Source organism: Nuphar pumila, chromosome 16 (assembly GCF_984573655.1).
Source record: "Nuphar pumila chromosome 16, dmNupPumi1.hap1.1, whole genome shotgun sequence".
Classification (NCBI taxonomy): domain Eukaryota; kingdom Viridiplantae; phylum Streptophyta; class Magnoliopsida; order Nymphaeales; family Nymphaeaceae; genus Nuphar; species Nuphar pumila.
The window spans coordinates 22,647,396-22,660,796 of record NC_143264.1 but is presented as its reverse complement, the minus strand read 5'-3'; the positions used below and the strand labels follow the sequence as shown (position 1 = coordinate 22,660,796).

Genomic DNA, 13,401 nt, shown 5'->3' with positions numbered 1-13,401 from the left:
GTTGTAGAAGTCTCAAAACCTCATTCAGTTGGGACGTCCTGTATTATTTATTCTAGGATTCTCAGGCGTCCATATGGAAGATTACAATAATTCCCTTGTATATGAAAAGCACAAAAAAGTACGCACATTTAACAATTAACATGACTAGAATACCCATGAAAAAACACAAAATATCAATTATATCCAATCCTACAACTTATCACAGAAATTGCATTTTCTTAATAGGAACAGATCCATAAATGCTTTAAGATTAAATAAAAGCTTTAAAATTTGAGACCATCTTCTTGCCAAGAGTGTATTTGATAACACGAGAAGGTTCATTTTAGTTTTATTAATATATTCCACCTACCTCTTGAAGGAAGATACAGGGAAATAAAGGTGAGCACTTAAACCTATTGGTAGACGTACAAATCATACATATGTAAAATATTGGATGCAAAAATTTTGTTTTTTTATGAGCATTGGAAAAAGCAGTGCGAGGGCAATTTAAGAGTTGAGTTCAGGACCTCTCACACTGCAATTTTTCAATTTAGAGTTTATCAAACCAGTTTTAGAGGCATTATGAATCGAATATAATTGGTTCTGGTTAACATCAACAACAAATATTGGTCTTAGCTATATAATATGTAGCTAATAGGTCATGCCGATTGACCCAGCTGAGTAAACATAACTTGGAAAGACCATCATGATAGAAGAAAGCAAGTGTGAAGGAATTAGTGAGAATGCTGGGCGAGGAGCAGACTGAAGACTGGCAATTCCAAGTAGGAGCATGCCACCATAATGAGGGTGTATAAGCCAGTTATCTAGTGCAGCCACCAAAGAGAAATTTCTAGTGAACCATGTATGCAAACATGCATGGCCCAGATAAAAGATAAGAAAAAGTGCAGCCCAATGTGTCATTTTATCATTAAAAAATAAAATGATATTTCAGAAAGATAAAATGAATAAGCAATAATGGGCAGCTTCATCAATATGGAAACCTATATTACACGTAGCAATTCTGCTTAAAAGTGGATTGGAACATATATTGCATTAGGAAATGGCATAAACCATGCAGTAATTTTACCATTGCAAGCACAGTTGCTTTCAAAGAAATGGACATTTTCCTTTTCACATGAATATTTAAAATCCAAGTCAATCATTTAATTGCCACATTGAAAACAATCTAAACCATCATCAAAGATCAAGTAAATGAAATCATTGCTTCCATACTTTACAGAGTACAAGTGAAGCATGAAAAATATGATTTCCCAGCATTTCAGCATCTGGTATGTGAACACAATTCACATGAATTACAGGAGTTGCCATAAAGCATGCGCATAGATAAGACATTTGACTTTTGATTTAGTGGAAGCAGTTCTTGCAATTAAGTGGCCGGGAAGACCATCTTACTGTTAGGCATTCGATGTGGGCAAGCTCCGTCAAAATCCATATGCAAATTAAGCACTCATTGTTCAGTCCTGCAGGTGTGAGCAGAGTCTGGGAAGCCTATTGCGAAGCAAATCCTTTTGGTGGGATTTGGATGGTTCACCCATGACCAACTGAAAAGAAAGATTCCTTAAAGAAGACAGACTGAAGTCTCCAACTTAACGTTTCACAGCCTACATCCCCCTGGGAACAAGATAACAGGATAAGAGACCAGGGGCGTGACAATCATGATGACCATTCAGTGAGTGACAGTACTACCCGAAGTAGAAAGATGATGTGACCTAGTTTGTACAGTCTTCTTCCTAGCATAAGAAGAATTCCACGGCCCTCCATCTTGAGCATAATAATCCATTGGATAATCATTTACAGAATTCCCTAACTGCTTTTCAGGTTTTTGCATATCCAACACCGTTTTGGTTGTATCTTTCCCCTCTACAATGGTCGTTTTGTCAACACATACACCAGTGGAAGTTTTCCCACAAGCCAAGCATTCATTCTCACTGCTGAGGTTGCAAGCTTCACCAACCAAGGAAGATTTTCTACCCCACCAAGGCTGAACAAAACCAAGAGCAACTTCAGCCTCAAATGGTGTGAGCAGAGGTTTACGAAATGACTCTCCCCAATCGATAGAAAGACGAGGACAAGCTATCTGTATCCAAGCATCTACAGATTCCTCAAACAATGCAACCTTAGAAGGCGTGATTTCAGACAAGAGAACCACCATTGATGTGAAACCTTTCTCCGTCAGACGGTGCTGTATATGCTCAAGGGTCCTTGGATTTCCCTGGTGCCCCAACGTGCCAAGAACAATGCCCCAGACACGAGCTCCTTGAGCCTGTACAATGGCATTCTTGCGAGCTTCTTTCATGCCATTGTGATCATACTTCTCTAAGAACAAAACCTTGAGATAAGGATCATAGCGAAATGCTTCGACCTCAGGGTTGGCAATCATGAATGCTTCGAGATGAAACCGCCCGTCTGCAACAAAAACAACAGCGTCCACCATGCCCTTGGGCAGGGAAGGCGAGGTGCAACCCAGGACTTCCCCAGCAGATAATGGCTTTGCTTGGGGCACAATTATCTTCCGACGGGTATGGACATCAGCATCGTCTTCAAGCGCAGCTTTCACAGCGTGGATAGCCGAAGCAAACTGTATTGTTCCTGCCAATGCAAGCTTCACTTGAGGTGCAAACTGATTCTTTATGGCACCAACCAAATGTTTTACATCAATCTGAATATCAACAAACACATACAAGCACGGAATGCTCGTTACGTCTATGGGGACCAAGCAACTGTGACCGTAATGAATAAGAAGATCAGCACCAAGAGCAGAAGCTGAGAAATCATCAATGCAGCAAGCACCGTAAGTTACATCACCCAAAACAAAGCACTCTTCTATCTCCGTAAAAGCCTCAAAGATGTCGCATATAACAAGTGCATACATGAGCAAGCCCTCCGGGAACTGAAGGGCTACGCACTTCGCTCCAGATTGCCGTATCCTCCAGATGCACTTGGGCAGCTCCAGGTTGTAGTTGGAAGGGAGGAGAGACATGGCTGCCTTCAAAGCGGGATCGTTTGAGATAGAATCCGGAACCTGCTGCCTTATAAACCTTTTAGGAGAAGGGCGGGATGGTGAAACGCTGGAAGAGACCGAAACACCAGAATTCTCCATGGTTGGGAAGAAAAGGGGGATTGATGAGCGTGAAGCAGAGGAATCGCCACCGCCTTCTTACCTGCACAGAATTCACCATAAAAGGAAACATGGGTATTCGTCCATACGTCAGAACGTTTTAACTACGACAAACAATGGAACCTTTAAATGCGATCCCAAAAGCGTATAAATTTTTTTCTTGGCATCTTTAGTTAGGGCTTTTCTTTATCTTTTTCTTCTCATTCAGCAGATACATACATATTTCTACTTTGAGGAGCCGCCTCTTCGTTTTAGTAAGGTAAAGACTATCCAAACTAAGAGCAGAATCAGCAGACAAGCTGGTAACCCATGAGACCGTAACGCATGGGTTTCTAATGGCGGAAAAACGCAGAGAAAGAGAGAGAGAAAGGTCACTCATACCGGCCTCTGTAGCTCCTAAGTTGACAGGAAACAGCCGTCCGTTTTCGTCGGAAGCTTCGCCACCAAGGGAGGGAGGATGGGTCGAGGGGAGGAAGGGCAGAGTCTCGGAAGAACAGAGGGCTCATCATCAACGAGCATGTATCACCGGGATTTAGAGGTCTAGGTGGGTCGCTTCGACCCGATCCGGTCCGAAGAACTGCCTACGTTCGGACCCAACCTAATTTAGTTTGGAAGCGAGAAAATGGTAGGAGAAATGCAGGCAGGAAAGAAAAAATGATAACTTTTCAATCATTCGAAAACGATTTTTTTTTTTTTTTTGAGAAAAATGCTAGGAAAGAAAAATGATAACTTTATCAATCATTCCAAATGAAAGAAAGTTTTTATAAAAAAAATTCTTTTTTACATTAAAGCAGTCATTCACCAATAGCACATCTTATTCCATGGGTTGCCACAAGAATAGCTTCCTCCAAACTTCATCTTCCTCCCACCACCACCATTTTCAAGGCACTCGCTCATTTTTCTCACAATTTTCACTCTGTTGTTTTCATGCTACACAAGAGAAAAAAATTTATTTAAAAAGTTATCATATCAAAACTTTTCATAGGCAAAAATTTCTTTTTCTATGAGAATTTTTCAAGCTTCCAAACTTGCCCTTAGAAAAGTTATCATATCAACTTCTTATAAGCAAAATGTTTTATCCTGTCACAAATGTATATAGGTACGACCCAGTGGGTGAATATTTTTGAAAAATATGGCATGGATTTTTTTAGTTAATTAAAGAATTATTGCTGATATTTTAATATGTAAACATGATTTGTATTGAAATATAAATATAATGAGTTAAAAAATATGAAAAAGTTTCATAATCCTAAATATTATAATATTATATTATAGATATTAAAAAAAAAGAATTGGTGTCAAAAATTAGATGCTTCATTATTTTTTTTAAATGGCATTCTTATCATGTGTTTTAATAGTGTAATTAAAAAATTGTTTGCATGTTCCCTATATAGGTTCTTGTTGACACCAAAAAAAAATTGGGTTCCTTGAACCAACTTCAATAATTGGTTCCTGACATCATGTCATGACATGACTCATCAAAAATCAAGATGCATTCGTTTACAATCCTCGAGATTTAGGGTGTAAAATTTTTATACTTTGTTATTCATCGAGAATATGGTCTTATATCATTTACATTACTCAAGCATTTTTAAAAGGGTATTTTTGAAAGTCAAATTTGATAAATGTGTTTCCAATAACATTTTTAAAGGTTTTCAATATTTTACGGTCTTTTTAATGGAAATCTAGTGTTACAGAACTTTGACCTATGACCTATGAAATAATATCCTCAACCTCTTTCACCCAAAAGTAGAAGTTTTTAGCTTTCCAATGGACCAAAAAACACTTCAATCTAAAATCAGATTGAAAAGTTATTGCCAAAACATGTTTTTGTTTTCATAATAACCTATTTGAAAAGTAGTGTCAAGAGCATTTTTTTACCTTTCAAATGGTTGAATTTAGTTTGATCCTAAAATACCAATCGTAGTATAGGATGTTAGCTTTTAAAGGTCACAAACTGTTTGTCCAATGGATTTATAAATCTCAAGTTATAGATATTTTTTCATAAGATGTCAAAACAAGACCAAGGTTTTCTATTTGATCTGGATCTAGATCCACACCAATGCTAATCATTGGCATCATCCAATTGGGTCTAGACCCAATTTGGACTTTTATTAGCATGATCTAGATTCATATCCAATGGATATTTACCAGTGCTAAGCACTGGTGGCCATTCGATTCAATTTGGACCTGATTTGGGTTCAGATTGACCCGATCAAGATCCAATAGATTTATGCCAGTTGCAAGCATTGATCCCAATCTATTTGGATTTGAACCCAATCAAAACCCAGTTTAGACTTGATTCAGATCTAGATCCAACTAAATTTGGACCAAATACTATCCAAACCCAACCCATATTGGGGGATGTGCACCATTACTAAGCACTGGCGCAAATCCTCATATGTGCCAATTCCAAGCACTGGTGCATATCTTGATAGTGTTTGGGTGGGAAACTATAAATAACCCCCTTGGGGGCCTCATTTGAAGACTATGACGTATCTTGAGCTCCTCCACTTGAGTGCTTGGGTCCTTTCTTTCTTTCCTTTGCATCGAAGAGTGGCCCCACCTAGGTAATTTTCTATTCTTTTCGTAGTTTTTCTTAGGTAACTTAGTTCTCCTAGGTAGTTTTTTCACTTAGTTGGCCACTAAGTTGAAAAATATGAATGAGTATCTAATACTCTTCTTACCTAGGAATAGTTTACTTTTGTCGCATTCCATTTAGGATTTTCTCACGTAGGGGTGGAAAAAATCTAAGTTTACTACTATACCTTAGTAATTAGTTTTCTTAGTTTAATAGAGTGGCATGTCCTACTAAAAATTTTCTTTCCTACATAGGATATCCAGTTAGAGAGGTGAAGCTCTGCCAGATTTTTGGCTTGTGGTGGAGCGTAAAAGTTTTGTCGGTCCAACGAGCAAGGGCTAGGGCTTTTTGGAGCCCGAGTAAGTATCTATTTTCCTCTTTCTCTTGTTATTTTTTTGGTAATTTTTTTTTCACTCACTCTTACTTTCCCACACTTGTCTTTGCTTATTTGAGCCTTGAGTGGATCCACCACTCTCGGCTTACTGCACAAGTGTTCAAAGGAGGCTTCTAAAGGTCAATTTTCTCAAGAAATCTCAACCTTGGTTAGATTATCCCTCGCCACTTGAGTAGGAATGGTCCAACCTCATAACAAAGAGTACCCACAATGTTTTGGAAAGAAGTTGGGTTTCAAAAAAATATTTTTCAAATAAAATCTCTTATTTTCGAAGGTAAGATTTCAGCCCTACAGTTCCAAAAAGAAAGTGTTACTTACATGGCATACTATATTTATTTCCATAAACTGATAAGTAGCCATTTATAACTCGCTCTCCCCATCTTAATTGTCATGATAAAATCACACTAATCATAATAAAATAAATGGCCTATGTTTCATTTACACACACAATTATATGTAGTATGAACCAAATAGGGCATGTTCAGGCTTGGCTTATTTTCCAGTGGAATGAGCTAGTGACTCGGCTTGTGTTTGTGTTTAGTGCCGTAAATGAGACGAGTCGAATATAAGTTGACTCATGTAAAAACATTCCATGTTATTTATTATAAAACATGAGATTCTTCTTTGGCAATTAAAATGAATAAATGATGAACTTTATGTGCATCTATGATATAAGTACAATTTCTTGATTTTCTTGAAATTCTTGATTTTCTTGAAATTCTTGATTTTCTTAAAATTCTTAAATTTTCTTGATTTTGAATTATTATAAAATTAAGTCTTAAGTTATGAAAAACATTGCAAGAATAATTATAAAATTTAAAATATGTGGATTAAAAAAGAAAGTAAATGATTTATATATATTTAGATTATGAATATTGGACTTGAATCTAAATCCTAGTATTCGGGTATAATATGGATTTGAACCTTAAATTAAGTAGTAGATTTAACTAATAGTATTTGGATTTAATCTAATTAGGTTAGATATAATCCATGACATTTGGATCTAATTAAGAATGAGTTGGGTTGGACATAACTCAGGATTTTTGGATCCAATCTCATTGGATTGGACTTATAGGGTGGAACACTGAATAATGTTATTATTGTTTTGATAGAAATTTTGGCTGATCGGTGGCTCATCTATTAAATCAAAATTGACCTTGACATTTTTCATTTTAAGGACATTAAAATCGTCTATCTACATACCCAAATTGGTGTTGATTAGAGCATTCTATCATCGACTGAAGTTTATACTTAATTATAGGTCAAAAATCAATATTTTTCAGTGTCGACTGAATTTAAGACCAACATGATGATCTACATTTTGAGGGCTATCAAATCAACTATTTAAACGTCAAATTATGTTGAGTATTTAGGTCTGTAGGCCTCCCAAAAGGTTATCATGTCACAAGAACCTAAGCCACTGTAAGAATTCTTCGCCTTTCTATTCTAGCTTAATTAATTTTGAAATTTAATGAATTTGGACTCATAATTTATTTTTTATTTTATTAATAAAAGAGATTAATAGATATTAACCTCTTATATTAGAGATGCAACTCTTGTCTAAATCCATTTATAAATAATGGCCCTCATGAGGAGGATTGACAATGTTAGTTCTCCATCCCTTTCCCATTCTCATTAGAATTCTCTATCTTCTTCTTCTTTTCTAGAGCTTTTCTCAACAGCTATTGAAGTTGTTCCAATATGCTAAGACGGGAGACAAAGGCGTTGGTACATCCGAGAATACATTTTAGGTAGGATTCATCCTACTCATATCATAGATCGGATGCAAACACATAAATCATGCTTCTTACCGATTCTATGTTCTGATCCATGGTGGATCAGATCTAGACTAAGTTAGGAAAAGGCTTTAAAAGTGTTTTTAAATCAATATCATGCTTTAAAATGGCAGACGGCTAAACCGAAAAATTGAGTAATGTGAAACACATAGTTTCATATTTTTACATAATTTTAGATGGTTATATCTTTGTTTTCAGCATGATTGGATGCATATTTGTTTTTGTGTATGTGTTTACAGTGTGAATCATGTTCATGCAAATTTATTTCATACCTTGTATGGTATTTTCGCATGCTAGCATCTTAAACTAGTTATTCTATGAAAAAATTATTATTTATTTTGATAGTTTAGATTCTAAAGCATGTGTTATGATCATATGACATCTCTTTATGATTGTAGATGATGTTTAAATATTGTCCATATATTATTGTATGATTAAAAATAAATATTCTACATTTATGCTTGAGTTTTCTTGTTTTTATCATGATTTATATTGTATTTTTTATGTTGTTTTGATTTTTTTTATTGAATCATTGTGGTAAAATAAATATATCTCTCAAATCACATTACCAACAACCAAACCCTTTTATGGAGACCTTTCAAACATTTGGGAGGTGTCTCAAAAAAAATTGGGCCTCAATGGCGGTACAAAAGTGAGGATTATGACTATTGCAACCCAAGACAAAAATTATGTCCTGTGTGCATAGCGATTCTTGATAGTTGGTATTGTAGAAAATATAATAAATTAATAGTTTCAAGTTTATAGCTTATTTTTGGATATGTTATGAATATAATATGAATAGAATTGAAAAAAAATAAAAAAAAAAGTTTCATTTTCTGTGAATCTTGAGCTCTTAAACAAGTTGTATAAAAATCAAGATTCTATAAGAAATATGGATCTGAAACTATCTCAGGCAAGATCTGGTCCAAAAAATCAAAAAAAAATTATTATAGATTTTTTCTGTAAACTTCGATCATTTTGAAAGATAACAAGTACTGCTATCACCAAAAAAATTGGGAGTATGAAACCCATCTCGAATTGGCTTTGGTGACTAATTCTTTGTGAAGCAAAATTCTAGGAGTTTATGTCAGAACAGAAAAACAATCTTTGGTCCATAAATTTTTACAGGCAAAAGAAATTGTTTTTATGAGATCTATTACTTGGATTTGAAAGCTAATATCTTCTGGTACGATTGTGATTTTTTATGAAAACATATTTGTTTGGTTTGATTTTCTAACAGACCCATGAACAACATACAAATTCTGACTTTATACACTTCTACATTTTTGGATAATATCTTGACTTATGAACTTATTTTGCTAAAATCATATATATGCTTGTTGAAGCATGATCATAATTGCATGTGTATGCAGCCTTTATGCATACATACAAACATATGATATGAGATGTAAATCATGTTTATTTTGATATGAATTATTTCATGAATATGTTGTATGCAAGCATGCTGATTATTTGTGCATGATGACATATAAAACTGCATGTTAAAACATGAGATTTAAGTATGATCATTGAGTTGTATAGTGTGCATAGGCATACATGTATAAATTACATATATATAACTTGAATGATGTATGTAAAAAATATGTATGCTTGAGGTTTAGATATTTTATATTATGAAATACATATGCTTTGAATTATGAGATATAATTGATTCAATTAATCGAATATGCATGCTTCGAGGTTCAATTTATGAATATATAGATTTTAAATAATATAAAATATGATATTACATGTGGCTGTGTTGTGATATCAATGTATGTGACGATGTGATTCTATGTGATGTTGATATGCCACATGAGATGAGGTTATGAATGCATGCGATAAAAGTTTAAGCTCAATAATGGAGTCATTGGGTCGCAGAACCTTGTTGATATGTTAACATGTGATTACATGTTGAATTATCATATGATTTTAACCCATGATGTGATACATGTTGAATGTATATTTGCTTATGCTCAAATTGGTGGCTATTGACCCTGTGAGCAGTTAACTATGTTTATGAATACATAATAATAAATTTACTGAGAAACTATTCTAAAGAAAATATTTGTGAGGGTGTGCATGACCAAGATCGGATGATCCGGCTAGAGCGATAAATCTCTGTGAGGGGGTGCATTGTCCAAGATCAGGTCACTCATGAGAAAATTCAGGCGAAATTTAAGAGCTTTAATTAAACTAGGACTCTAGTTAGGTCCATTGTGAGCCGTAGATTTCATAGGAGATTAGATTTGGTGATTTCGGTTATGAGTTGGTTCAAAAAAATATAATTTTTTAAATTGATCGGCCTTTATTTTGGGTTTTTCAACCTATATAAGGTTTAAAATTTGGTTGTTTAAAGTTGATAAGACTGTATTTTGGATCCAACCCAATTAGGTTGGATATAATTCATAATATTTGGATCAATTTAGGGATGGATTGGATTTGATATAACTTAGAAAATTTTGAATCTAATCTCATTGGATTGGACCCATAGGGTCGAACAATCCATATAATGTCGCTATTGCTTTGATAGAAATTATGGCTAATTAGTGGTTGACCTATTAAATCGGAGTTAACCTTCACTTTCCTCACTTTATGGGCATCAAAATCGACTATCTACACATCTAAATTAGTGTTGATTTGTGTATTTGATCATCGATCAAAGTTCATGCTTAATTATAGGTCAAAAATCAACATTTTCAACATCAATTAAATTTTTTTACCAATCTGTATGTGTACGATTAAATCTAAAACCACCATGATAATCTATATTTTGAGGGCTATCAAATTGACTATTTAAACATCGAATTATGTTGAGTTTTTTGGTCTGTAGGCTTTTCGAAAGGTTACTATGTTACTGAAGCCCAAGTAAGGGTAAGAAGTACCTGCACTACAAGAAACATGTGGATTAGCGACGATCTAAATCCGTTGTTAATCCGCTGCTAATCCGTCGCTAAACAGCTTAGCAACGAATTAGCATCGAATTAGAGACGGATAGCTTCCATCACAAATTTTTTGACGCTAATTAGCGACGAAATATATCTGTCGCTAAGCAGCGACGGACTGTATCTGTCGCCAGTTCCGTCGCTAAGTTGCGATGGAATAACGAATGCCAACATCCGTTGCAAGGCCGTCGTTACTATACAGCGACTTTGGTTTTGCGACGGATGTATAGTCGTCGCTAATCCGTCGCTATATTCAATGCTAATAGTAATTAGCGATGGATATATCCGTCGCTAATCCATCGCAAACAAGGAAAAAATTTTAAAAAAAATATTTAAAAATTAAATATCGAGAAAAAATTTCTCGTGACACAATTTATATTTCATGTACAATTTATATTTCTTGTGAATAAAAAATAAAGTACACATCAAAATACATATAAAAGGAAACTAAAACAATTAATTGATCCACTGTAAATTCACAAGTTCTAATTATTTACATTTCAACATTTACATTTTTGAAACAAAAAGAAAGTAGAACAAATTCAACACATAAATCTAGTCATCGCCAAGATTTTGTGTAACGCCCCAAATATTTAACTTGAAAATTTTGGAATAATTTTTTTTTTCTAAACAACAACGGAAAACTTTATTAAATCCTTATTCAAATTATTTGGGCGGGTTACAAGTAATAGAACAGACTCAAGGCATTTAAGTAAAATAAATGCTTGCATTGAAATACTATAAGTTATCATTTACAACTTGATGATTTATTACAAGTCAGAAATCCTCAGGACATCCGAAGAAGATATGGTCACATAGCACTGTCCGCAGCAACGACCACAATTGCTCATCATACAGTTTCCTGAAAAACATTAATTCAGAAAGAGTCAGACTACCATGTCTGAGTAAGAAGCATAATATTCATATGAATGTGCACAGTGTCATGTGTACAAGTATATGTGCAACATGTGTAGATAGAATTAATAACCATTTAACAATTGATAAATGTACAGGTTACTAAAGTCAAGCATTTCATGATATATTCCATCACCCTCAAAGCACGATCCATAAACCATATTTATATAAGTAATAACAACTTTAAAACTTATGGGGGTGTACAACTGACTTAAGTAAATCATTTCATGTAAAGTGTTCATAAAGCACAAATATCAATGTTCAACACATTGTTCATAAGTTATCACAATTTTCATGTAAAGGAAAACCAATTTGAATTATACCCTGCAGGAGTCACAGCTTACTCCAACAATTTCAACAGCAAGCAGTATTCAACTACTTAAAGATCTTTCTTAATGCATTAACTTTATGTTTCATCTTGTTAATTACCCTGTGGGTACGCACAAGCATTCAACATCGTAGCAGACCGAGACCACACGGGGGTTTATTATTTTATAACCCGTATGACTAGCCGTACGGATATCCAAAGGGGACGGTTCCCGACCGAGAGAGTACTCCCCAATGGCTAGAACTAGAATTAGGATGCACTCTGTACTTTTGCATAAAAAATTAAATATCGAGAAAAAATTTCTCGTGACACAATTTATATTTCATGTACAATTTATATTTCTTGTGAATAAAAAATAAAGTACACATCAAAATACATATAAAAGGAAACTAAAACAATTAATTGATCCACTATAAATTCACAAGTTCTAATTATTTACATTTCAACATTTACATTTTTGAAACAAAAAGAAAGTAGAACAAATTCAACACATAAATCTAGTCATCGCCAAGATTTTGTGCCTTCTCTTGTTCATTGTCTTGATTTGTCTCTTCAGCTACACTACGCTAATTATCGCCAACAACCTTCACGAGAAAAGAAAAGTCAGTATTGATAAATAAAATATACTGAAATAAATTATACTCTATATGTTATTCTATCATGCTCATATGTGTTGTAAGGAAGTAAAAAAATTATATATGTGATTCTATCATACTCATATGTGTTCTAAGGCAGTAAAAAAACTGTATATGTGATTCTATCTTGCTCATATGTGTTCTTAAGGCAGTAAAAAAAACTTATATGTGATTCAATCATGCTCATATGTGCCCTAAGGCAGTCAAAAAAATGTATATGTGATTCTACCATGCTCATATGTGTTCTAAGCTAGTAAAAAAACTTTATATGTGATTCAATCATGCTCGTATGTGTTCTAAAGACAGTAAAAAAACTATTTTTATGATTCTATCATACTCATATATATGTGCTCTAAAGAAGTAAAAAAATTGTATATGTGATTCTATCATGCTCATATGTATTCTAAGGCAGGCAAAAAACTGTTTATGTGATTATATCATGCTCATATGTGTTCTAAGGCAGTTAAAAAACTTTATATGTGATTCAATCATGCTTATATGTGTTCTAAAGGCAGTAAAAAAACTTTATATGTGATTCTACCATGCTCATATGTGCTCTAAGGCAGTAAAAAAACTGTATATGTGATTCTATGATGCTCATATGTGCTCTAAGGCAGGCCAAAAACTGTATATGTGATTCTATCATGCTCATATGTGTTCTAAGGCAGTAAAAAACTGTATATGTGATT

The 13,401-nt window shown here is 34.2% G+C and overlaps 1 protein-coding gene across 2 annotated transcripts; it reads right to left on the bottom strand.

The window, feature by feature from the left end:
• Positions 1-1,181: 1,181 nt before the first annotated feature.
• On the bottom strand, positions 1,182-3,628 carry LOC149813081 (uncharacterized). Of its 2 annotated transcripts, none has more exons than XM_089990970.1 (2): positions 3,500-3,628; positions 1,182-3,161 (listed from the first exon to the last, which is right to left on the bottom strand). In XM_089990970.1, exon 2 carries the CDS (start codon positions 3,098-3,100, stop codon positions 1,667-1,669), a length of 1,434 nt encoding a protein of 477 aa, XP_089847096.1. In that variant the 5' UTR covers positions 3,101-3,161; positions 3,500-3,628; the 3' UTR covers positions 1,182-1,666. The 2 variants fall into 2 exon arrangements, with proteins under 2 accessions (XP_089847096.1, XP_089847097.1); XM_089990971.1 differs by lacking the exon at positions 3,500-3,628 and adding an exon at positions 3,338-3,470.
• Between the last annotated feature and the right edge of the window lie 9,773 nt (positions 3,629-13,401).